At 39.7% G+C, this 24,497-nt stretch overlaps 1 protein-coding gene across 16 annotated transcripts in view; it reads right to left on the reverse strand.

The window, feature by feature from the left end:
• GANC (glucosidase alpha, neutral C) overlaps positions 1 to 24,497 on the reverse strand; it is a 73,034-nt gene that overhangs the window by 12,879 nt on the left and 35,658 nt on the right. For 9 of the 16 annotated variants that reach the window (XM_025295852.3, XM_006066206.4, XM_006066205.4 and 6 more), the window contains 12 exons: positions 24,040 to 24,136; positions 22,554 to 22,734; positions 22,174 to 22,327; positions 18,459 to 18,694; positions 15,238 to 15,364; positions 14,196 to 14,275; positions 12,016 to 12,159; positions 10,405 to 10,501; positions 6,899 to 7,000; positions 5,561 to 5,804; positions 2,114 to 2,178; positions 386 to 462 (listed from right to left, as the gene is read on the reverse strand). In XM_025295852.3, coding sequence (XP_025151637.3) covers positions 386 to 462; positions 2,114 to 2,178; positions 5,561 to 5,804; positions 6,899 to 7,000; positions 10,405 to 10,501; positions 12,016 to 12,159; positions 14,196 to 14,275; positions 15,238 to 15,364; positions 18,459 to 18,694; positions 22,174 to 22,327; positions 22,554 to 22,734; positions 24,040 to 24,136 — 1,604 coding nt within the window. Of the gene's footprint in view, positions 1 to 385; positions 463 to 2,113; positions 2,179 to 5,560; positions 5,805 to 6,898; positions 7,001 to 10,404; positions 10,502 to 12,015; positions 12,160 to 14,195; positions 14,276 to 15,237; positions 15,365 to 15,730; positions 15,917 to 18,458; positions 18,695 to 22,173; positions 22,328 to 22,553; positions 22,735 to 24,039; positions 24,137 to 24,497 lie in introns of those variants that run through there. The other 7 variants (XM_025295853.3, XR_003112378.3, XR_006542872.2 and 4 more) reach the window with 7 other exon arrangements.

Genomic DNA, 24,497 nt, shown 5'->3' on the forward strand with positions numbered 1-24,497 from the left:
ACTAAGTTGAGGATCTTAAGGTAAGGAGATTATCTGGATTTATTTAGATAGGCCCTAAATATCATCACAAGTGTCTTGTAAGAGACAGATGGGAGAGGAGACACAGACACACACAGTGAAGATGGAGGCATAGACTGAAGTGAGGTGGGTACAAGCCAAGGAATGCCAAGAGCGCAGGCAGCCCCCGGAAGCGGGGAGCATGGAGAGTGGCATGGCACAGCCTCTCCCTCAGAACCTCCAGAAGAACCAACTCTGCCCACGCTGAGATTTTGGACTTCAAGCCTCCAGTACTGTGAGAGCATAAGTTTTTGTCGTTTTAAGCCACCAAGTTTGAAAGGAAGACATACACACGTAAGGTATGCGGATGTTTGTTGTTTACTGTTACCTCACTTGACCCTGGCAGAAACACATCAACAACAGTAGCTTTTGGTTCTGTGACTGGATGAACCAATAAAGCACCTCCTGAAAAGTGGAGAAGAAATAAAGTTGAATATCATTATGAGAGGTCTGAAAACATCCCTTCTCCTTAAAGATTTTTTTTATTTTAAATTTATTTATTTGTAATTGGAGTATAATTGCTTTACGTTATTATGTTGGTCTCTGCCACATATCAACATGCTCAGCTTTAGGTATACATATGTCCCTTCCTTTCTGAACCTCTCTCCCACCTCCTACCATCCACCCCCTCTCACCCCCCTCTAGGTTGTCACAGAGCACCAGATTTGAGCTTCCTGTGTCATACAGCAAATTTCCACTGGCTATGTAATTTTACATATGGTAATGTATACGTTTCAATGCTGCTCTCTTAATTGAGTGCTTTTGTGGTTTCAAAGACCACTAAACTGAACTTCTTAAAGGCAGAGATCCTGATGAGTTGAACCAATGATTCCTCAGGGAGATGTTAGTTAGAAAGAGGACAGGTGATCGGAGGTGACTGTATCATTGCCTATCATTAATCCACTTATGGTGTATTAGGATCACAGGGCGGGACCCTGACATAGTCCAGCATAGTCTCACTTTGTGCACAGCTGTAGTATGAAAGTACCATTTCACTTCTCCAAGTGCTTCACTGTTTGCTATATGTGACTTTAAATGTAGTGAGTCTACAACTGTGACCCAGAGGTGTGGTCTGCATAGATATTCAGGCCCTCTTTCTTGGGCAGGTATCATCAGGAAAACTATAATTCTCTTAAAGGAAATCTGGATTATTAATTTTGTTTTGATCTTGGCACTAGCATATGTAAAATTCACCCAATTACAAATTCACTATTTAATTCAACAAATATTCATTGAATTCTGCTGAGGACCAGGCACTGTGCTAGGCTCGAGGAATGTAGCTTCAAATCAGACAGACATGGTCCCTGCCCTCATCAAGTTTACAGTCAAAAGCAGATATTAAACAAGTAATTACAAATTAATTAGAGCTAAGACAAATAGTAAACTGGTAAAAGTACAAAATGGCATGAAAATTATGTATTAAGAGGGACTGATTTTGACTAAGGCAGGTGGAATTAGATATTAGGAAGCAATTTTGGTCAGGAAAATTTTCTCTAAGGAAGTAGCAGCTTTTTAACTTGAGACCGAAGGATGAGTGGAGACCTAAAGAGATAGGTTTTTTACATTTTGGGGATTCTACTCTTTAGAAACAGAATTCACCTTTTGGGCAACTCTCTGCCAAGCCTGGCCTCTTGAACACATTACCCAAATGATAAACTTCCCTGTTCCAAATTTGATTAACCCAACCAAAAACAAACAACCCACCCCAGTCCTGTTTTGCATATGAAATAAGCTCAAAGATAACTGTCTGGTTTACTTTTTTCGACTTCCCTTCCCTTCGGTATCTTAAGGCTTAGAGGTGGTCCCTGAACAAGAATTCCAAACGGCATTCACAAACGCAAGGGGTTTATATGACGTTAACATGTTATGAGAAGCACTACATGACAAAAGAATAGAGTTGGGATCCCACCAATACACGAAAAATCTTGGTGATGAAATTTCTTTTCTTTTTGGCTTTCTTGAAACTAGGGACTTTTTAGTGTTCCTATACTAGAAAATATAATAAAAACATAATTATAGTATTTCTCAGAAGTAAAATTAATCCAGAAATGCTCACCCAGCATGTATTCATCTTCCACACTAAAAGTCTCTAATTCATTAGGGAACTCTACCCACAGAGGCCTGGGGAAAAGAAAAAAGAAATTTCTTACTTCAACATCATTAGATTTTTTTTTTATAATTCAATCATTCATATTTTCAGTTTTATAACTATTCAAAGGAAACTGGAAAAAGTCAAGACTCTTTTCATATGAGTCAAGATTTTATGAGCACTGGTTATGATTATTGTTGTTTTTTAGTTGCTAAGTCTTGTTCAACTCTTTGCAGCTCCATGGGCTATAGCCCATCAGGCTCCTCTGTCCATGGGATCTCTCAGGCAAGAATACTGGATGGGTTGCATTCCCTTCTTCAGGGGATCTTCTAGACCCAGGGATCGAACCCAGTCTCTTACATCCCCTGCACTGGCAGGTGGGTTCTCTATCATTAGCACCAACTGGGATCCCCTTGTTATGATTACTATATACTTTTCTTGTGTGAAAGAGCTGTCTGTTAGCTTAAATGGTCCAATTAAAGCTTGAGAATTCTAGTACCCGAAACTTCTTGTTCTCATTGTTGAGCACTAAATTACTCTGACAGGCATAATCAGAACTTTGCCCAAGTCTAAATGCCTAATATGTTTGGTGTAAAACAAACTAAATGTTTTTTAAATTAATTTATTTTTAATTGAAGGATAACTGCTTAACTGTATTGTGTTCAGTTCAGTTCAGTCGCTCAGTCGTGTCTGAGTCTTCATGACCCCATGGACCACAGCACGCCAGGCCTCCCTGTCCATCACCAACTCCCGGAGTTTACTCAAACTCATCTCCATTGAGTCGGCTATGCCATCCAATCATCTCATCCTCTGTCGTCCCCTTCTCCTCCTGCCTTCAATCCTTCCCAGCATCAGGTCTTTTCAAATGAGTCAGCTCTTCGCATCAGGTGGCCAAAGTACTGGAGTTTCAACATCAACATCAGTCCTTCCAATGAACACCCAGGACTGATCTCCTTTGGAATGGACTGGTTGGATCTCCTTGCAGTCCAAGGGACTCTCAAGAGTCTCCTCCAACACCACAGTTCAAAAGCATAAATTCTTCGGTGCTCAGCTTTCTTTACAGTCCAATTCTCACATCCATACATGACTACTGGAAAAACCATAGCCTTGACTAGATGGACCTTTGTTGGCAAAGGAATGTCTCTGCTTTTGAATATGCTATCTAGGTTGGTCATAACTTTCCTTCCAAGGAATAAGCGTCTTTTAATTTCATGGCTGCAGCCACAATCTGCAGTGACTTTGGAGCCCCCAAAAATAAAGTCAGCCACTGTTTCCACTGTTTCCCCATCTATTTGCCATGAAGTGATGGGACCAGACGCCATGATCTTCGTTTTCTGAATGTTGAGCTTTAAGCCAACTTTTTCACTCTCCTCTTTCACTTTCATCAAGAGGCTCTTTAGTTCTTCTTCACTTTCTGTATTGTGTTGGTCTCTACCAAACTTAAATGTTGGTAAAACTGAATTTTATAATGTAGAATCTGTGCCATTTTTTTAATTGTTACTGCTTTTCATGCATCCTTAATCATTATGTAAGTGAAAAGAATTGGTTTTTCTTGTTTTCAAGTTGGCAACATTTTTGGAGGTTTCAGAAACTTGTGTGGTGTTTGGGTTTTGTTTTATTGTTACTGTTGTATACAACTAAGTAGGAGACATTTGGGCTTATTAAAATCACAAAACTTTCAACTTCTCTGGATATTAACTTCATGGTTCTAATGTTGCTTTCAATTTCATGAGGGAAAGATACTTTTTAATAAGAGAAACATTTTCATTTTATTCACTAGCCTTCGTAATAATCTATTTCTTTGATATTAAATAGTAACGAAGCATCTAAACTTGGCTGGTGTCTAAAATCACCAGGAAAACTTCCAACAAACATAGATCTCTGGAACTTAACTAAGGGACTCATAATAGGTTTGGAGGTCTAGCCTGGGAATCTGTATTTTTAAAAAAGCTCCCCAGGTGATTCTGATCTGAGTCAGGCTGAGGAACTGCTGATCTAGAGGTCTTGATGTACTATATGTGTCTCTGTGTGTACTGGTCTCTAACCCAGAAAGTTGGCCTTCACATCTTGCCTCCAAAATAGAATCAGAATATAATTTATACACCAGGAAAAGCCCTAAGGGTAAGAGAGAGCTAAGACTGGCAGAATAAGTTGTTCTTCATGAGAGAAGGCTTGTGGGTGTGGGGGATGAAAAAGCTACTTTCCTCTATTCCTCTAGGTTTTTCTGACTGGTCTAAGAATTAAGTTGACAAGACAGAGTTTAACAGTAGAAAATCAAATTTAATGATGTATAAACAGGAGCTCCATAAAAATATACTGCCTAAAGACAAGATAGGCAATTGAGGCTGATATAACACCTGAGAGAAGGAGAAGTGAGTGAGGTTTGGGACTTCAAAGGGGAGAAAGGAAACTTCCCCTGGCAGTCCAGTGGTTAAGACTCTGTGCTTCCCCTGCAGGGGGCATGGGTTCTATCCCTGGTCTGGGAACTAAGATCCCACATGCCTCATGGTGCAGCCAAAAAAAAAAAAAGATAAAAAACCAAAAGTGAGGCAAGATATTCACTTGGAGATGGAAAACCAAATGTTTGATAAACAAACATTTGCTGAACCATGCAAAGACAATGGGACACAGCTTCCCACTGTCATTCCCATTCCCAGCTTCCCCCTACTCTGCTTAGCTCATATTCGTTATAGGTATCTCTGGTGATAATGTAGTTCCTGGACCAAGCTCTTTATCTAAATTCTTATAGGCATTTAAGGAGGAGGTTAAAAAGAAAGACTTCCTGAGCCTTTTGTATGTTTAAAAACAATCAGCTCCTAAGAATCCTCAAGCCGAAAAGACACATTTTGGGGTGGCATGTTTTGTTTCCCTACATAGGTTAAATACTAGATGAACTGAAGTACAAAGTCACTTTATCTTTTCTTTCTCTTCCTTCCTTCTTCCTTCCTTCCTTCCTTCTATTTCTATCCCCTACTAAATATTATGGGTTTCCCTGGTGGCTTGGGTGGTAAAGAATCTGCCTGCAGTGCAGGACAACCAGGTTCAATCCCTGGGTCGGGAAGATCCCCTGGCGAATAGAATGGCTACCCCACTCCAGTATTCTTGCCTGGAGGATTCCATGGACAGAGGCTACTATTCAAAGGTTACAAAGAGTCGGACACAACTGAGCGACTAACACTAATATTTGGTTACCAAATATTAATGCTTGAATCACCAAATAGCAGGAGATCTAGTTTTTATCTTCTGTGACCTCTACTGCCTGACCCTGCTCACAGGTGGTGCTCAGTAACCTGACTGACACTTGGTTAAACTCCTGGCTTTTCTTTTGCAATCACTGTAATTACTCCATTGCAAGTGGCTGAGGGGATCTTTTGGTAGAGACTGGTTACTGGGGCGGTGGTGAAGCCTGTTTACCTCATGACAGGTTGAGAAGCCACATGTGCAGAGTAGAACAGAGAATACCAGTAGGGCAGGAGGGTGTAGCGCTCTCTGATGGCTTCTCGGATGAGCCGAGTGTGCTCCTCCCCAAAGAGCCAGGGCTCCCGTCGCTTGGTGTTCATGGTGGCATGGCCACGGAAGAAGGGCTGGTAGGCTCCTGCCTGGTACCACCGCATTAGCAGCTCTGCCTCTGGATCCCCGATGAAGCCACCTACATCCGCTGATTAGTCAGTAAAGAAAGGCTGAGTGAGATACCCGGGCGTCACAGATGATGCCCACAGGTAAGATAAGGCCTTGCAGACCAAAAGGGCAAAGGTATGTATGTGCACTCAAAACGACAGCATCACACTGTGGCCTCAGATTAGGAAGCACACGCTACAAACCTCAGGCTGTTTGGGGATCTGACAATATGCTCTTTGAATATGTTCTTCTCCTGTCAAAAGGCTTTATTGCAAGATCAACATTTCTGTTTGTCCTGGACCTTGGTAACTCAGAAACTGCATAATATCTGCCTGATTCAATAAGCCTGTATTTAGTGATGGCAGGAGGAGGTGGTAGTTGGCAATTGATTTTGTTCGAAAGCAAGATAAAAACTATAGAAAGAACTAAAGAGAGAGACATAATCAGAATTAGAAATTTAGGGAGAAAATTTCAGGCTTAGCCCTTAAGCAGGATACAAATTCTTTGTGTTGAATGTGAATTAGTGCTATTAAAAAACATCTATCAAAATGTGATATTAAGTGCTTCCCACAGAAAACAAGGAGCAGCTGGACCTGTAGCCAGGTTGAGCATCTCTATACTGAGATTTCTCATCTGTAGGGAATTACTAGGATTAGGGGAAAGCAACCCATCAGAGAATCTTATTTTAACTAAATTTTATCTTTTCCAAGTGTGTGTGTATATATATAAAATGCCACAGGATTTCTGTATAGCTGATTTCTGATTTGTTAAATTCTTTGTCGTTCTCTCCATTTTTCTCACTTTCAGATAGAAAAGGAGTATTTCAAGAAGAGAAACTCAGTTATCGAGAGTGTCTAAGGAACAGAGCAGTAAGGAATGAGGAAAAGAACACTGCGGCTCGCTTTCTGATGACTTTACTTCATGTCCTCAGTTCAGACGAGACGCTCGCAGTGCTGAAGCATCCCCTTCATTCTCCTCTCTAGTCTGTTCTCCATTCTCCTCATTTTCTCTTTCCCACATTTATTCTGTTGAAAACAACTCACAAGAAGGGATTTCTGACCAGCTTTAATGAAAACACCCCCCGCCCTGACTTTTAATTTTTCTCTCACTTCAGGCCTGAGGCTATCATCTTACCTCCACAAAAAGAGATCCCAGTCACGCTGAGGGTAAGTAACATAGGGATAGAAATTTTCAGGTAACTCCACTCTGCTGTGTTATCACCTGTCCACACAGCACCTTTGGTCATCAGTAAGAAGGTATTAAAAGAAAAAAAAAAAGAAATCAGCCCATGTGTACTCAATTTCATATTTAGATTCCATATTTGTAATAGACAAACTAATATAAAGGAAAACATTTCTTTCTTTTAATTATTTAATTGTGAAAGTTCTTTATATAGTCTGGATATAAGTTCTTTGATAAATACATATGTATATTGCAAATGTCTTTTCTCAGTCTGTGACTTGACTTTCATTTTCTTAACAATGGGCTTCCCTGATAGCTCATCTGGTAAAGAATCTGCCTGCAATGCAGGAGACCTGGATTTAATTTCTGGGTTGGGAAGTTCCCCTGGAGAAGGGAAAGGCTACCCACTCCAGTATTTTGGCCTGGAGAATTCCATGGACTGTATAGTCCATGGGGTCACAAAGAATTGGATATGACTGAGAGACTTTCACTTTCATTTTCTTAACAATATCTTTTAAAATTTTTGATGAAGTCCAATTTATCATTTTTTATGTTTTGTGATTTTTGTGTTCTAAGAAATTTTGCCATCTCAAAGTCACGAAGGTTTTCTACATTTTTTGTCTAGAAGCCTTTTGTTTGTTTTAACTTTTATAATATAAGTATATTCCATTCTGAGTTATTTTGTGTGTATGGTGTGAGGTAAAGGTTAAGATTCTTCCCACCCCCCCCCCCCATAAGTATACCCCATGTTTCAATACTATTTATTGAAGAAACTCCTTTCTCCACTGAATTGCCTTGGCAACTTTGCTGCTAAATATTTGATCATATATCTGTTGGACTTTTTCTGGATTCTCTATTCTGTTTCATTGATCTATATGCCTATGTGCTAGCCTGCTTTCTGCAAAATCCTCTGTAAGAGGTTTTAAGACCACATGAGGGAGACAAAATAAAGTAGCAATAACAATAGTTAACATTTATAGGGCCCTCACTGAGCCAGGAGGTATGCTACTTTGCTTGTATTGTTCCATTTAATCATCACAACAACTCTATCAGGTAAACACTAACTTCATTTTACAGCAGATGGAAATACGGCAAAAGTGGATATGGTAGGATTTGAGCTCAGACAGTCTGACTCTAAAGCCAGTGCTCTTGAGCACTGAATAGTTGGTAAGAACTTGTAAAGATATATAACACTAAAGAGAGTCATAAAAGAAAATAACCTTATTTTATTAAGTCTATATTACTCCTGAAACATTTTGTCTCTCTTTTATTAAAATAGTTTTGGTGGCTATTTTTATTTTAATATTTTGTAGAAATTTTAGGCTGTCCTATGGCCCTCAAAGGAAAATATTTTCAAGGGATTTTTCTTTTATTTTTTATTTTAATTTTATTTTATTTTTAAACTTTACATAAAAAACAGTACCTTCATAATTCCTCCTGGACTTCAAATGAGGTATGTATATATCTACATAACAACTTTGAAAGTCACAACATTCTTATAAAGTAACAAAGTTCATGTAAATATGCAGATGTTTTCAGGTCTCAAATGACTCTTTAGTTGGAAATTCTCTCTGGCTGTTGGTCTCAGCACAGGACTTGATACAACAGTATTCTTTGTAATGCCTCACTTGATACGCTTTGGGGATAAGTCAATAGCTTCACACCGAGTATTGAAGACTAGGCAATGGGCCAATATATTTAAGAGATAAAAAATTACTTATATGCATATCTTCTGTTATTTTTTAAAGTATAACTGATTTACAATTTTGTGCTAATTTCTGCTGCACAGCAGTGATCCAGTTATACATATATACATTTTTCATATTCTTTTCCATTATGGTTTATCTCAGGATATTGAATATAGTTCCCTGTGCTACACAGTAGGATCATGTTGTTTATCCATTCTATATGTAATAGTTTGCATCTGCTAACCTGAAACCCCCAGCCTACCCCTCTACTACCTCCAGTTATATCTTTTTAAAACTTCTCCTTATAAATGTTTTCATTCAAAGACCTTACTTGTTTTAGTGATTAAAAAGGATACTTATAGAGAATTTGGAAAATAGATAAAAAAGAAGAAAATTAAAATAACTCATAATCACCATGGTACTATATTCATTTAGATTACTGCGTGTGTGCTTGCTAAATCGCCTCTTTCGTGTCCGACTCTTTGAGACCCCATGGACTTGAGCTGGCCAGGCTTTTCTGTCCATGGGATTCTCCAGGCAAGAATACTGGAGTGGGTTGCCATGCTCTCCTCCAGGCGATCTTTTGAACTCAGGGATCGAACCCAAGTCTCCGAGGTCTCCTGAACTAAGAGGTGGGTTCTTTACCACTAGTGCCATCTAGGAAGCCCCATTTAGATTACTACCTACATATACCTTATATATATATATTTTTTTTTTAACAAAATCAGATAATATATAAACATTTAGGTATCCTGCTTTTTCCCCCCCTTCATCTACCATGCAATTAAGGCATATATTAAATATCCTTATGATAGTCTATCATATGAATACACCATAACTTAATAACTATTCCCTTACTGTTAGATATCTGGATTTTCTTTATTTCTTTTTATTTTAAGGAATAATGCTGTGTTGAGCATCTCTGTATATCTTTGCCTGCTGAGAATATTTTGGCCTTTTCCAGAGTACCATTGGGGCTGGTTTTCAGGGGTAGAGTAGGAGACCTGATAATGTCTCTGGTAAAATAAAGGCTAGATTCCTCAAACTGGGACCTAAGCTTCAGGTTATTTATGCAAGGCCAGGGGACTTAAAATAGCCTTCCTGCCATGGGGTGGTTAGGTTGAACTAGATCTGCATTAGCTAGTAAACTGGATCCAGCTATAGATGACACTGACCACAAGCAAAAAAGCTAGGTCTATTTTAAACCACATTGCTTAGTGGAACAGGTGGCTGAAGGAATGTTAGAAGTATATTTTCTCTGGTCTTGATAAATCAAAGAGACAGGGTCAGAAATGGCCATCCCAGAAAATAGATTCTCTAAAGACATTCTCCCAACTAAGTGGCCAATTCTTCCATGAAAAGTGAAAGTGAAAGTTGCTCAGTCGTGTTTGATTCTTTGCGACCCCATGGACTATACAGTCCATGGAATTCTCCAGGCCAGAATACTGGAGTGGGTAGTCTTTCCCTTCTCTAGAGGATCTTCCCAACCCAGGGATCGAACCCAGGTCTCCCTGATTGCAGGTGGATTCTTTACCAGCTGAGCCACAAGGGAAGTTCTTCCATGGGAAACAAGTAACTAAACTTTATTAAAATTGGTTTACTCTGTCCAGGACAAAATAAATATTTCAGGGCGCATCACTCTCCACAATCAAAGGGCTGATCTACTGAAAAGGAAAGTATCAACAGAGTTGCACCATATACCATATATGGTCAAAAGAGACAGGCTGCTAGCTTTTGTTTTTAAGTATGATCATATGAGCCAGTCCTTACCATATTTTTGTGATCCAGCAAAGAATGAACGTGTAAGAACAAAGGGTCTCTCCTTTCCTTTAGATCGCTGGATCAGTCCTTCTGTAGTGGCCATTTGCTATGATGTCAAAGAAGAAAAATTTCAAATAGACGACTGAATTATGGCATTGTGCAGACATCCCCAATAAGCTATTTCATGTGCAAAGAGTAAATAATAGGTGGGAACATGAAATGGAAAATATTAAAAAAATCTTCCAAATAATTTTCATGATGTAGTGAAACTGCTCTAAATTTCCCTATTAAAAGAGTGAAACAATTTCTTTGATTAAAATAGTAATAGAACAGGGGCTTCCCTGGTGGCTCAGAGGTAAAGACTCTGCTTGCCGATTCAGGAGACACAGGTTTGATCTCTGGTCTGGGAAGATCCCACATGCTGCGGAGCAACTAAGCCTGTGCACCACAACTACTGAGCCTATACTCTAGAGCCTGGGAGCCACAGCTACTGAGCTTACGCGCCCTAGAGCCCATGTTCCACAACAAGAGAAGCAACTTCAGCGAGAAGCCTGCACACTGCGCCTAGAGAGTAGCTCCTGCTTGCCGCAACTAGAGAAAAGCCTGAGCAGCAACTAAGACTCAGCACAGTCAAAAAAGTAAATCAATAAAAATTGAAAAATAGCAATGATAATGGTAAATAATAAAAGAATTTATTTGGTGCTTATTATTGTAGGCATTTTTATAAGATTTTTTTCTTATAACTTACACAACAACCTCTGAGATAGTTTTCATTAATGGAAAAAACTGAGCTTCAGAGAGGTAAAGTGACTGGCTCTGGCCTACATAAGAAAATTCTTCAACTATAAAGTAGTTGACAGTTATAGCAAGAGTCTGCATAGAGAAGTAAACTGATACTATCTGGAAACCATGCCATATGTAGCCGGCAGCTCCCACTGGAAAATAGCAATTGGTGGTAGGGTCACAAGAACACTGTTAAATTCTGAAGATAACAAAGAACCACAAATATATAAGGGCAAGTGACTGCAAAGATTTTTGAATGTGACTGGCAAATGGAAGACAATTCTACCACCTTCCATTGAGAAGGCTAAGTACTTAAGGAAGGCCTTCTACATTTAGAAAGTATACATACTGAAATTGTGCCTCTGTGTTCTAAATCTTACTTCCCTGGTATGAACATAAGACTTGCTGTATTTAGACAGCAAATTTAAAATTTTAAATTGTTTAAATTTAAAATTTTTCACAATTTAAAAACTGTGAAATTTTTAAAAATTTGTTTTGTCGTTGATGTATTTATGCACAGCCTACTTCAGTAAAAGGTTTGAGGGATTATCTAACGCTCCTTACTAATGGTTCCTGTCAAGGAAGATGTTTCTATGTTATCATTAATCTCACAATATCTATAAGTTAATCAATCGATCAGGTTCATTATAGAAGGAAAAGACGCAAAGGGAGAAATAATGTTTTATATTGGCTACAACCTGATAAGACCTATTACAGTTGACAGAAAAGACACACAAAGAGAAATGAACAGTATAGTATGGTTGTTACAAAGCAAATGACTTTCAGCCCCAAAGGTAGGGCCTGTGGATCCAGGCGGCTGCTTTTTAGATGTCTTACCTGATAAAAGCCATAGATGTTGTGAAGTTCCCGGTGCTCCCAGTTGCCGTGATGAATGGCATTCTTCTGCATGGTTTGCTCCGGGCCTTTAAAGACAGAGGGCTCATTCATGTCGTTCCATATGTGGAGGATGTCAGTAGATCCCTAGGAAGTCAATCTTGATCATGATAAAACTCCTACAGTGATAAGATTAATATGACAGCCGGCCCTAATCCTCTTTCCTACTCCATTTACCTTATTATTTATTCTGTTTATTATCTATGCTCTGTCATCTGCTAGAATAAAAGTTCCACAGGGCAAGGAATTTTGTCTGTTTTATTCACTGATAAATCCCAAATACCCAGTACAACCTGAATGGCAGAGGGTTCTCAATAAGTACTTGCTGATGAATGAAAGAGCGCTGTGCTGTATTCCCATGTCAGCCACAAGTCCATTCTGAGACCTCCTGGAGAACCCCTACAGGACAGGTTGTGAACCTTCACAATCAGGTTCTCCATCATCCCTCATCTGCTCCGACTGTTACTAGCGGCAGTTAGAGCTGTCCGTGAAGAGATTCTGCCTTCCCTCTAGTACTGTGAAGGGTGTGACAGCTAAGATACCATTTGTCAGCAGGATCTAGAGTTTGTATCCTACAGAGAATTGTTTGACTTGGAGTGGGAAGGGGCTGTTGACTCATCCAGTTAACACGGTGCTGGAGTCCCTTTATAAAAATCCCTGGTCTCTCAGCATTTGATTCAATAGTTACAATGACCAGGAGTCTCTCAGGCAGCTCATTCCAAGTTTTCTGAAAGTCTTGCTCCTTGTAATATTCTCTCACAGGGACCAGGCTGTCTTCTGGGATACCAGAAAATACATCTGCTGCCTTCCCCACATGGTAGTCTTTAAAATGCCTGGAGGAGGCTTACATGTTTTTTTCTGACTCTTTACTTCAAATTCTTTCTAATCATGTATACTTCAATGAACAAGGCTGTATAGGTTCCAAGTATTTAGCTGCTTTGACTGTTCTTTAACACCCTCTAATGCAGCAGCTGGCAAACTTTTTCTGGAAGGACCAGATAGTAAATATTTTCAACTTTGCAGGCCATAAGGGCTCTTTTTTCAGTAACCCAGTCCAGGTATAGTTACGTGCCAGCAGCCATAGACAATAGGGGAACAAGTATGTATGACTGGATTGGCCCAATTATTATATAACCCTGCTCTAAGTTCTCTTCTTTTTTTAAAAAAACAAACATTTATTCATTTAGTTGGCTGCATCAGGTCTTAGTTGCGGCACACGGATCTGCACCACCCCACGCGAGATCTTTTGCTGTGGCGTGACGGTTTACAACATGTGGGTCTTAGCTTCCCAATCAGGGATGGAACCCACATCTCCTGCATTGCAAGGCAGATTCTTAACCTCAGGGAAGCTCCTATTTCTATATCCTAATACAGGATGCTCAGAAACTAGAGTCTTGTGGTTAAGAGCCAGGCTTGGGAGACAGTTGACCTAAGTTAAAATCTTGGATTTACCACTTATTAGATAGGTGAATTTAGCAGATTTTTATACTTGTCCATGCCTTGATTTTCTTGTCTGTGGGATTAGAGTTAATTACAATTCCAAGTTCAAGGAGTTATTGTGAAGATGAAATGGTATAATGCACGCAAAGTGATTAGCACAGTGCTTGGCACATAGCCTGTACTCAATTTATATTAGTCATCATTCTTATCACTACCACCATTGGTTGAAAACAGTTGTCTAGATGTGGCCTCTCCAGTTTTCTCTGTGATTTTTATAAGATTTTAAGAATTATTATTATACCTTACTTTTAATGTCATGTTATACTCTGAAAGATACTTTCACATATATCATTATCATTTTTAATAATACCATATGAAGTAAAAATTTCTACAATTTGAAAATATTATAAATCTCTATTATTAAGTAATTTGGTATATCATACAGTCTATCATAATGAAAGTCAAAATCACAGCTTTTGTGCATTTGGTAGTTCATATGGTGCCTCTCCTCATATGCCATTCATATGGCACCACCAAAATCTGATATGTGGTTGGCATCCCTGCCTCTTCATATAAGTATTATTTATCAAGAGCTACTCAGTGAAGCAGAGTAATTCTATTTAGTCACTTCTTTCCTTCATCCTTCCAGGTAACTAGAAAAGGGCAAAGGAATAAAAACAAACCTGATAAACAGAGAAAGCGAAAAGACTAGAATACCACTCTCTGACTTTGGGGTTGGTGAAATCCAGGTAAGAGGAGAGACCTGCAGAGGCAGAAGAGTAGACAGCCTGTTAGGATCAGTGATCCTCATGGTAAGATGTAAGATGTGAAAGCTGGGTAATGAATGAGTGCCTTACAGCAAATGTAAAAGATAGCCGATACAGAGGCATAGTCTGGTGAGAAGCTAATGAAGAAGGCAATGCTGAACTCCAGTGACAATCACTAGTCCTCTCAGACCCAGAGGGCAGGGGAATGCCAATAAACAAGCGTCAGGATGGAGCCTATCGTTCACTGATGGCCTCAGACAGCCCCGTAAGTATTATGGCAGATATCCTGGAGTGAACCCTTTGTTCTGAATGAGGGCAGAGACGTGTTTATAAGTGGTATAGGGAGAAGAGGAATGCATGGGCTTTCTCCATTGTGTGTGAATTTGTGATAGAGTGCTGTCAGATGATAGACTGGTAATTCCCTTTTGTCTGTGAGGAGTTTCTACCAAGGCTTTAAATTAAGATTTAAATTTAAATTTAATTAAAATTTAATTTAAATTTAATTTAAATTAAATTTAATTTAAATTTAATTTAAATTTAATTTAATTTAAATTTAGATTTCTGAAATGAAGGCTTCAGAGTTGCCAGGGGCAGCTGAGATCACTCATGAAAGGCTGGAAAGTCAAACCTATGGGCTGTTGAGGCAAAAAAGAAGCACAGGGAGAGACATGCAGGACTCTTCTTTCTTTCTCTTCTTCTGTTCCAGTTCTCTGGCTTTTATTTTTATTTGCTAAGGGAAACAGCATGTCACTGAGGTTTGCTTATTTTTCAATCATTCACTGACTTATAAATGTATACAAAGAACATCATACCAGGTGTTAGATGAAAGATATAAAAGATGATAATACCTTTAAGGAAAGGCACCTAAAATACAGCACGTGACATCTATAAGAAATTAATGCAGCCTTCATTAATTGGGGCTAAACAGTGGGTATCAGGTGAAAAAATGACATCTTACCAGGCCAGCATACACCTTCAAAGTCTCCTCCTTCATGATTCCTCACAAAGAAGCCCTGTTCTTTGGCCTTAGCATACACTGAGTAGTTGGGATCAACCTTGATGTGGGGGTCACTAATGACCACAAGCTGTCAGGACATAAAAGTATAAAGATCTCATCAGTTTCACATAAGTCATATGTTCATTTATATGTTTTCATCATAGTTTTGGAGTTCACATTTTACTCAAAACAATTGTGTTGTGCTTAGTCACTCAGTCATGTCTGACTCTTTGCAACCCATTAGACTGTGGCCCACCAGGCTCCTCTGTCCATGCGATTTTTCAGCAAGAATACTGGAGTGGTTGCTATTCCCTTCTCCAGGGAATCATCCCGACCTGGGGATTGAACCTGTGTCTCCTGCATTCAGGCTGATTCTTTATCTGCTGAGCCATCGGGGAAGCCCATAACAACTACTATTACTGAGATATTTCAGACACCAGTAAAATCCTGTCACCTTTCATGTGCTCATGGGAATATAAATTGATATCAAAACCAGGTCTATTCTTTTTCACAGTGATTGCCGTCCCTCCAATACATGTTCTAAAGATCACAGTTATCAAGATTCTCTCTCTCTGCGGTGCTGAGTGCTTTACATAAGGATTAAGTAGGCAAGGTCTCTGCTCCCTGGATACCTAAGAGGCTAAGATAACACAAAAGCAAACATTAGAGAAAAGAGAATTATTAAAAACAAACAAACAAAAAAACCCCCCCAAATCCGGCACAGCCATATTTAGGAAGGAGTGAAGTGTTAATTGCTCAGTCATGTTCAACTCTTTGCGGCCCCATGGACTGTAGCCCACCAGGCTCCTCTGTCCACGGGATTTTTCAGACAAGAATACAGGAATGGTTGTCATTCCCTTCTCCAGGGCATCTTCCTGACACAGGGATCAAACCCAGGTTTCCTGCATTGCAGGCAGATTCTTTACCATCTGAGCCACCAGGGAAGCGTTTAGGAAGGAGGTTTGAAAAGAGCTATGATCAGAGCCCCATGTCTTTAGCATCTTTATCATCTCTCCTTGCCCTTCTAATACCATCACTTTAATCTACTTGAGGGCGTCAAAACCATCTATTTGGCTAGAATAATCTTCTAAAAATCATCCTTCATGTCTGTTAAAATCTACTCTACACACTGAAGTTTAATTTTCCATTGCTAAAAAACTTTAAAAATATTAAAATGTGGTAAGATATACATAACATAAAATTCACTATCTTGACCAGTTTTAAGTGTGCAGATAAAGAATCTGCCTGCAACGCAGAAGACATAGGAGACCTTGCAGTTCAACAGTGCATTCACAATGTTGTACAGTCAATGTCTACAACTCTTTTCATCTTGTAAAACTGAGACTCTATACCCATTAAAAACAACTTCCCATTGCCTCCTCCTCTCTAGCCCTTGGCAACCACCCTTCTCCTTTCTGTCTCTATGATTTTGACTGCTTTAGATATTACAGATTAGTGAAATCATATAGTATTTGTCTTTTTGTGATGGGCTTATTTCATTCAGCATAATGTCCTCAAGGTTCATTCATGTTGTAGTAGCATATATACAAACAGCCTCCCTTTTAATGACTGAGTAATTTTGTATCATTTGTGTATACCACATTTCCTTTATCCGTTCATCTGTCAGTTAGCTTTTGGGCTGCTGCTGCTGCTGCTGCTAAGTCACTTCAGTCATGTCCGACTCTATGCGACCCCATAGACGGCAGCCCACCCGGCTCCACTGTCCCTGGGATTCTCCAGGCAAGAACACTGGAGTGGGTTGCCATTTCCTTCTCCAATGCATGAAAGTGAAAAGTGAAAGTGAAGTCACTCAGTTGTGTCCAACTCTTCGTGACCCCATGGACTGCAGCCTATCAGGCTCCTCTGTCCATGGGATTTTCCAGGCAAGAGTACTGGAGTGAGGTGCTATTGCCTTCTCCAAGCTTTTGGGCTGCTTCAATAATAAACACCAATAAATGTTTATTAATTGGAAGATTAAGAGTTAACAGCATTGGCTCTGAACACTTGTAAAAGGCCTGGGGATCAACAGAATGGGTTGAAAAGGCAACTTGAATCTCACAGATAGGGACTGAGGGATCTGTTCACGAGATATATACGGGATTCTTCCCTTTTTCCTCTGTGTTTTTTTTTTTATCCTTCACTCTTTTCATTATTGCCATGACCACCACCACCACCACACCTGCATTATATACTTCCCAGTGCCATCTCCCTGTCCTCGTTTTCTATTTTAGTTCTTTCCTTGGCCATATGGACAGGTTGAGTCCATCAGGGAAGCATGCAGGAAAAACAGTGTACTAAAGAATCTGACTTCATTTCTGACCAACTGTTAAGAGCTTCAAGCCCCACCACATCTTCAGGCCCTTTACCCTTCTGCCCAGATCTGTGCATGCTGACAAAGCCCTGATGCTTCCTTCTTTGGGGCCAACAAGAAGTTCAAACCACACAAGCCCTAGTGAACACACAGGAACCCTCACCCCAGTTCAACACTGTAACCACTTAAAACCTGAGCCTGTCTCCTTTCCCAGCTCTCTTAGGCCATTTTCAGAGGAGCTTGGGAGCAGCTCTGCACCCCTAAAATGCCTCACTATGGGACTAATTAACCTGTTCATACCCTTTTGGTGCCAGTGTGATATCATCAATCTTGACATCAAATCAAATTTTGTGTGAGGTGCACCCATCACATTAGTACACGCTGGTCACAATGAATGGAACCGAATGGTAGGCCCCTTCATCCTTGTGGGGACCTAGACCCACTAAGGGAGGGGTGGATAGCGTTATCACCTTTTCACGAAAGCTTTTCTATGATCACAATTACAGTTACACTTGAAAGTACTATTTTCCGGCCATTTTTTTACAAGATGGTTCTTGTTCACTAATGTGCCAAGGCAACTTGAACATTTTTAAATGCTCTGCAATGAAAAGGTTCAGAATGCTGTCCTGTGCATACATGCATGCTAAGTTACATCAGTTGTGTGCAGTTTTTTGCGACTCCATGAACTGTCACCTGCTAGGCTCCTCTGTCCATGGGATTCGCCAGGCAAGAATACTGGAGTGGATTGCCATGCCTTCCTCCAAGGGATCTTCCTAACCCAGGGATCAAACCTGCGTCTCTTACATCTCCTACATTGGCAGGCAGGTTCTTTATCACTTGTGCCACCTGTAAGCCCACTGGCTTATTTTACCTTACGTTTTTTGCTCCTGAGCAGATCTTGCATCCTTTTGGGGTTTGGGAATCTTTTCTTGTCCCAGGTGAAGTACCTCTTGCCCTCTGTGTGCTCTATGTCCAGCCACATGACATCATAAGGAATGTTATGTTCATCAAATCCTGCATCCACTGCCTTTACATCCTGCTCATCTTCATAGTTCCAGCGGCACTGATGGTACCCCAGAGAAAAGAGAGGGGGCATGGCTTGTGTGCCTAAAAGGGGGAGATGACAACTGAGCCAGGAACCACCACAATGATAACTGTACATTCCTGAATATCTACAAGGTCTAAGCACTGAGTCTCACACTTAGGGCATCAAGAAGAAAGCATTTTGTTGATCCATTCATCTTTTTTAAAAAGAATTAGCTTATTTTTGGTTGTGCTGCGTCTTTGTTGCTGCACAAGGACTTTCTCTAGTGGTGAGTGGAGGACACTCTTTGTTGCACTGCACGGGCTTCTCATGGCAGTGGCTTCTCTTGTTGCAGAGCACAGACTCTAGATGCATAGGTTTCAGTAGTTGTGGCACGCAGGCTTTAGTTGCTCTGCAGCATGTGGAGTCTTCCTGGACCAGAGATCGAATCCATGTCTGTTGCATTGGGAGGTGAATTCTTATCCACTGTACTACCAGGGAAGACCATGTTTATCCATGCACTTCTGATGAGCACTTAGCATGTTTCCACTTTTGGGCTCTGGTAAATAATGCTGTAGTGATCTTTGGCATACAAGTACCTGTTCAGTCTCCATTCAGTTCAAGTATATATCTAGGAGTGGAACTCCTGGATGAATTAGTTAGGGTTCTGTAGAGAAACAGAATCAAAAGGATATGTATATATGTATTTATACATATACAGAGAAAGAAAATGATCGATTGATCATAAGGAACTGGTTCATGTGATTGTAGGGGCTCGTAGCTTTGGATTCTCCAGGTAGGCCAGCCTGGAGAACCAGGGAAGGGTTGAAGTTGCAGCTTGAATACAAAGACAGTCTCAAGACAGATTCCTTTTACTTTAGGGGATGTGTGTGCTCAGTCACTCAGTTGCATCCACGTCTTTGTGACCCTATGGACTATAACCTGCAAGGCTCTTCTATCCGTGAGATTCTCCAGGCAAGAATATTGGGGTGCGTTGCTATTTTCTCCTACAGGGTATCTTCCCAACCCAGGGATCAAACCTGTGTCTCCTGTGTTTCTTGCACTGCAGACAAATTCTTTTACTTCTGAGTCACCAGAGAAGCCCCTCTTTAGGAGGACATCTCAGTCCTTTTTTCTCAAGGTATTCAACTGATTGGATGAAACCCACTCACATTACAGGGTGTGAGTCTGCTTTACTCATAGTCTACTGATTTAATTATTAATCTCATCTAAAAAATAACTTCATAGTGACATCTACACTAGTGTTTAACTAAATATCTGGGCACCATGACTTGACACACAAAATTAATCATCGTGCTGGGTCATATGGTAATTCTATGTTTAGCTTTTTGAGGAACTGCCAAACTGTTTCCACAGCAGCTGACCATATTATGTCCCAACCAGTAATGTGTGAGTTTCTAATTTCTCCACATCCTCACCAACATTTACTATTTTTTTTCTCTCTCTCTTTTATTTTCTGATTTAGCCATCCCAGTGGGTTTGAAGCAGTATCTCATTGTGGTTTTAATTTACCTAATGCTGTTGAGCTTCTTTTCCGGTGCTCGTTAATCCATTTGTACATCTTCTTTTGAGAAATCTCTATTTAAGCCCTTGGTTCATCTTAGAATTAGACTGTTCCTTTTTGCTGTTGACTTATAAGAGTTCTTTATATATTCAGGATACTAGACCCTTATCATATATATGATTTGCAAATATTTTCTCCCATTCTATAGGCTGGCTTTGACTCACAAAAGTTTTTAAAGAAGTCCAACTTGCAACTTCCCTGGTGGTCTGATAGTTGAGACTCCCTACTTTCACTGCAGAGGGTGTGGGTTAGATCCCTGGTTGGGAAGACCCCACATGTCAAGTGGCACAGCTGGAAAAAAAAAAGGTCCAACTTATCTGTTTTTTTCTTCTGTTGCTCATGATTCTGGTGTCATAGCTAAGAATCTGTTGCCAAATCCAAGGTCATCATTTACCTGTTTTCTTATAAGAGTTCTATGACTTTAGTTCTTATATTTATTCCATCGATTGATTTTGAGTTAATTTTTTGTATATGGTGTGAGATAAGGGTCCACCTTCATTCTTTTGCATGTGGATATCCAGTTGTCCCAGTACCATGTGGTTAAGACATAATTATTTCTCCATTGAAAGGTCTTGAACATTTATTGAAAATCAATAGGCCAAAGATCTATGGGTTTATTTTTAGACTCTCAATTTTATTCCATTGGCTTATACGTCTATCCTTATGCCAGTACTACACTGTTTGGATTACTTTAACATTGTAATAAGTTTTGAAATTAGAAAAGTGTGAGTCCTTCAACATTTTATTTCAGGATTTTTTGGCTACTCAGGCTCTTTGAAATTCCATATGAATTTGAAGATCATTTTTTCTATTACTTAAAAATGATATTGGATTTTGGCAGGGATTGTAGTAAACCTATAGATTGCTTTTAGTAGGACTGCCATCTTAATAATATTAAATCTTCCAATCCATGAGCATGGGATTTCTTCTTATGTATCTTGGCCTTTGGTTCAGGGTTTTGTTTTTTTTTTTTTTTTTTGTAGTTTTTGGCATACAAGTCTTTCACCTCCTTGGTCAAGTTTATTCCTGGGTATTTTATTCTTTTGGATGTTACTGTAAATGGAATTGTCCTCTCAATTTCATTTTTAGATTGTTCATTTCTGATGTATAGAAACACAACAAATTTTGTGTGTTGATCATGTACCATACAACTTAGGTTAATTGTGTGTGTGTATATGTATTCTTTGGGATTTTATATCATATAGAATCACATTGTCTGTGAATAGAGATAATCTTACATTTTCCTTTCAAAGTTGGATGGTTTTTATTTCTTTTTCTTGCCTAATTTCTCTGGCTGGAACTTCAACTACAATGTTCAGTAGCAGTGATTAAAGTGGGAAACCTCATTTGTTTCTGATCTTAGGGGAAACCTTGCAGTCTTTCAGAATTGAGTATGAGGATAGCTGTGAATTTTTCATAAATGCCTTTTATCATGTGGAGGAAGCTTCTTGTTATTCCTAGTCTTCTGAATGTTTTTATCATGAAATAGTGTTAGATTTTGTCAAATGCTTTTTCTGCATTAATCAAAATGATCTCACATATCTTTTAAAGATAAAAATGCTTTAGTGCTAATCCCAGTGGTATATTTTAATGGAGAAAAGAACATATAGAAGTTCAGATTGGGATACTGGTTACCTGAGATAAAGGTAGAGAAAGCCCAGGGATTAAAGGGGTTAAAGGTAAAGAAAGCCCAGGAGACTTTAAGGCTCCAAGCAAGGCAGATGGGTGAACATTAGTGACTAGAGAATGGAGATTACCAGCCCCAGTGGAATGTTTAACCATTCCGCTGGTTAAAGGGAATGGGATGAGATGCTGAATGGGATGAGAGTGGGAGGGTAAATGCTTGCTTCTTAAAAAGCTTGGGTAAGTTGTTTATAAATGCTATATCATGTGCAAAAAATGTTAATTTACAGTGATTCTACACGGTTTAGAGGAAATACCATGGAACAAGAAACTGGCATGTCCACATGCAAGTACCTGTAAGGTATGAATACTGCTTGAAGACATCAGAAGGAGTAGGTCCTGTCAACAGAAAAACATCAATGATTCCACTCTCTGACATCCAGTGCACATCAGTTCGAGACCCGACCTTTTGTTTAGCAGCAACTGGGCCCGTCTGGGTCAGTGTGTACTGAAAAAGGAATGAATGAAAGTCTGAAAAATGTCCCTCTAACCCTCAAGACCCACCCTATGTGTATAATAGTCTGTTCCTTTGTACATACCAACAGCCTTCCCTAGTTATACTGTAAAGACTCTAGTGGCAGAAGACTGCCACTAGAAATCCCTGAACTATGATTACATTTCACTAGTTTTGTCTCTTCTGTAAGTATGGTATGCAGTCATGATCCGTAGCTCACCTTTACAGCAGGTTCTGTTTTGATCTCCACTAGTGTTTCTGAGGCATTTAGCCAAAAAATGCCTAGAGTTCTGCCCAGTTTGTGGACCAGGAGATAAGGCACTGAACCATAAATGCCCATTTTGTCATGTATTTTATATCCATAGACATCTAGGTTATAAAGACGGTAAGCATCACCATCACTGAAACATACAAAGAAGGATTACAAATGACCATCATGTATATATTATTAGTGAATATTATAGCTCCATTCTCCCCTGCAAAGCTTCCCTTATAGCTCAGTTGGTAAAGAATCTACCTGCAGCGCAGGAGACCCAGGTTTGATCCCTGGGTTGGGAAGATCCCCTGGAGAAGGAAATGGTGACCCACTCCAGTATCCTTGCCTGGAAAATCTCATGGACAGAGGAGCCTGGTGGGCTGCAGTTCATGGGGTTGCAAAGAATCAGGCACAACTGAGAGACTAACACTTACTTACTTACTTCCCCTGCAAAGACTTGGGTCCTATACATCTTTCAAAGCTCAACTCTTTACCACTTCTCTAAAGGTTTCCTGACTCAATCTGGCTGAATATGATCCTCCTCCTTTGATTCCTTTGGCATTTCTTCATGCTACTATTGGCATGCGTATCTCATGTCTTAGATATCTTTTCTGAGTATCTCTTATGAGGTGAGGACCATTTCCTATGAATCTTTCACAGTAGCATGCAAAAACTAAATTGACAGATTTGGTGAGTATTTCTCTGTCACTAAAACAAAACAATAGTGTCCTAAACATGCCTCCACAGCACTGAGTAAGGAAAGATTAGGAACTGAATAGAGGTAGGAAGCATGGAGCTCAGGCTGGTGTGAGAGCAACACAGTTTCTGATTCACCTGTCACTATGTCTACCTATCAGCTAAACAGCATCTGAACCAGGCAAATTTGACCAGATCTTTCAGTTCTGCTGCTGCTTTGTCTGATACCTCTGGCATTTTTCGGTCAATGGTGTTAGCTGGAAATAATCTCCCCAAGGGAATCCAAGGCGATATGAGATGCCACACTTTTCCACTCAGGCTCACTGTCCTTTTTTTAGTAAAAGCCTTTTCTAGGTCACTGATCTTCACAGTATATTTCCCAGGGTTCCCCAGAAAGGACTTGAGAGACAAAAGCAGAACCCAGGAAGGTGATGTAACAAAGATCTTCCTGCTACTTCAACCATGAGTGTGTGCATGCTCAGTTGCTCAGTTCCGTGTTTTTATGTCTTCTATACTTTTAAGTTCAGCATTACAGTTTTTATAATTGTCTAATTTTTGCTGAAAAAACAAAATAAAAATTGAAAACCATCGTTCTGAGTGATCATTAAAGGGAAACTCTTAAAGCTCTACAAGCAATATCAAAGAGGGAAAGGCCAGGCACATATTAGCACTGACTCAGACATCGCACATATTTTCTTTTCAAACTTTTCCAGTCCAGAAACCAGAGCCTCCTTAAGAATTCTTTTCACTTTACCTTGTGTTTTTAAGTTGGTGTGATTCAGCATGTTGCGGGATTCCATAGAGATGCTCAAAACCATGCAAAGAGAAATCCAAACCAATGGAGGCAGGACCTACAGGGACCAGGAGAGTGACTGAGTTTTGCTTCTCAATGGGGCAATCAATTAATGAGATTCAGTTAACTATAGGAATAGCAAGATGACTAGACTATGGATCAAGAGACCCGAGCTTGCCCTGACCAACCACATATGCTGACTCTTTGTACTTTGTTGTATTCAGGTGTTGTGGGGATACAAAAAATGCACAAGGCAAAGTTCTGGTCACTTATTAGTTACGTTTTCTTAGCTGTGTGCTACAGTTCTCTGTGTTCCCACATTTACAGTATATTTCTTTCCTATCTGTAAAATATGATTACAAAGTTTTATATTTTTTCCCTAAATTTTCCTGAACTATATTGCATACTTGTTTGCTTTA

The sequence above is a fragment of the Bubalus bubalis genome, chromosome 11 (assembly GCF_019923935.1).
Source record: "Bubalus bubalis isolate 160015118507 breed Murrah chromosome 11, NDDB_SH_1, whole genome shotgun sequence".
NCBI lineage: Eukaryota > Metazoa > Chordata > Mammalia > Artiodactyla > Bovidae > Bubalus > Bubalus bubalis.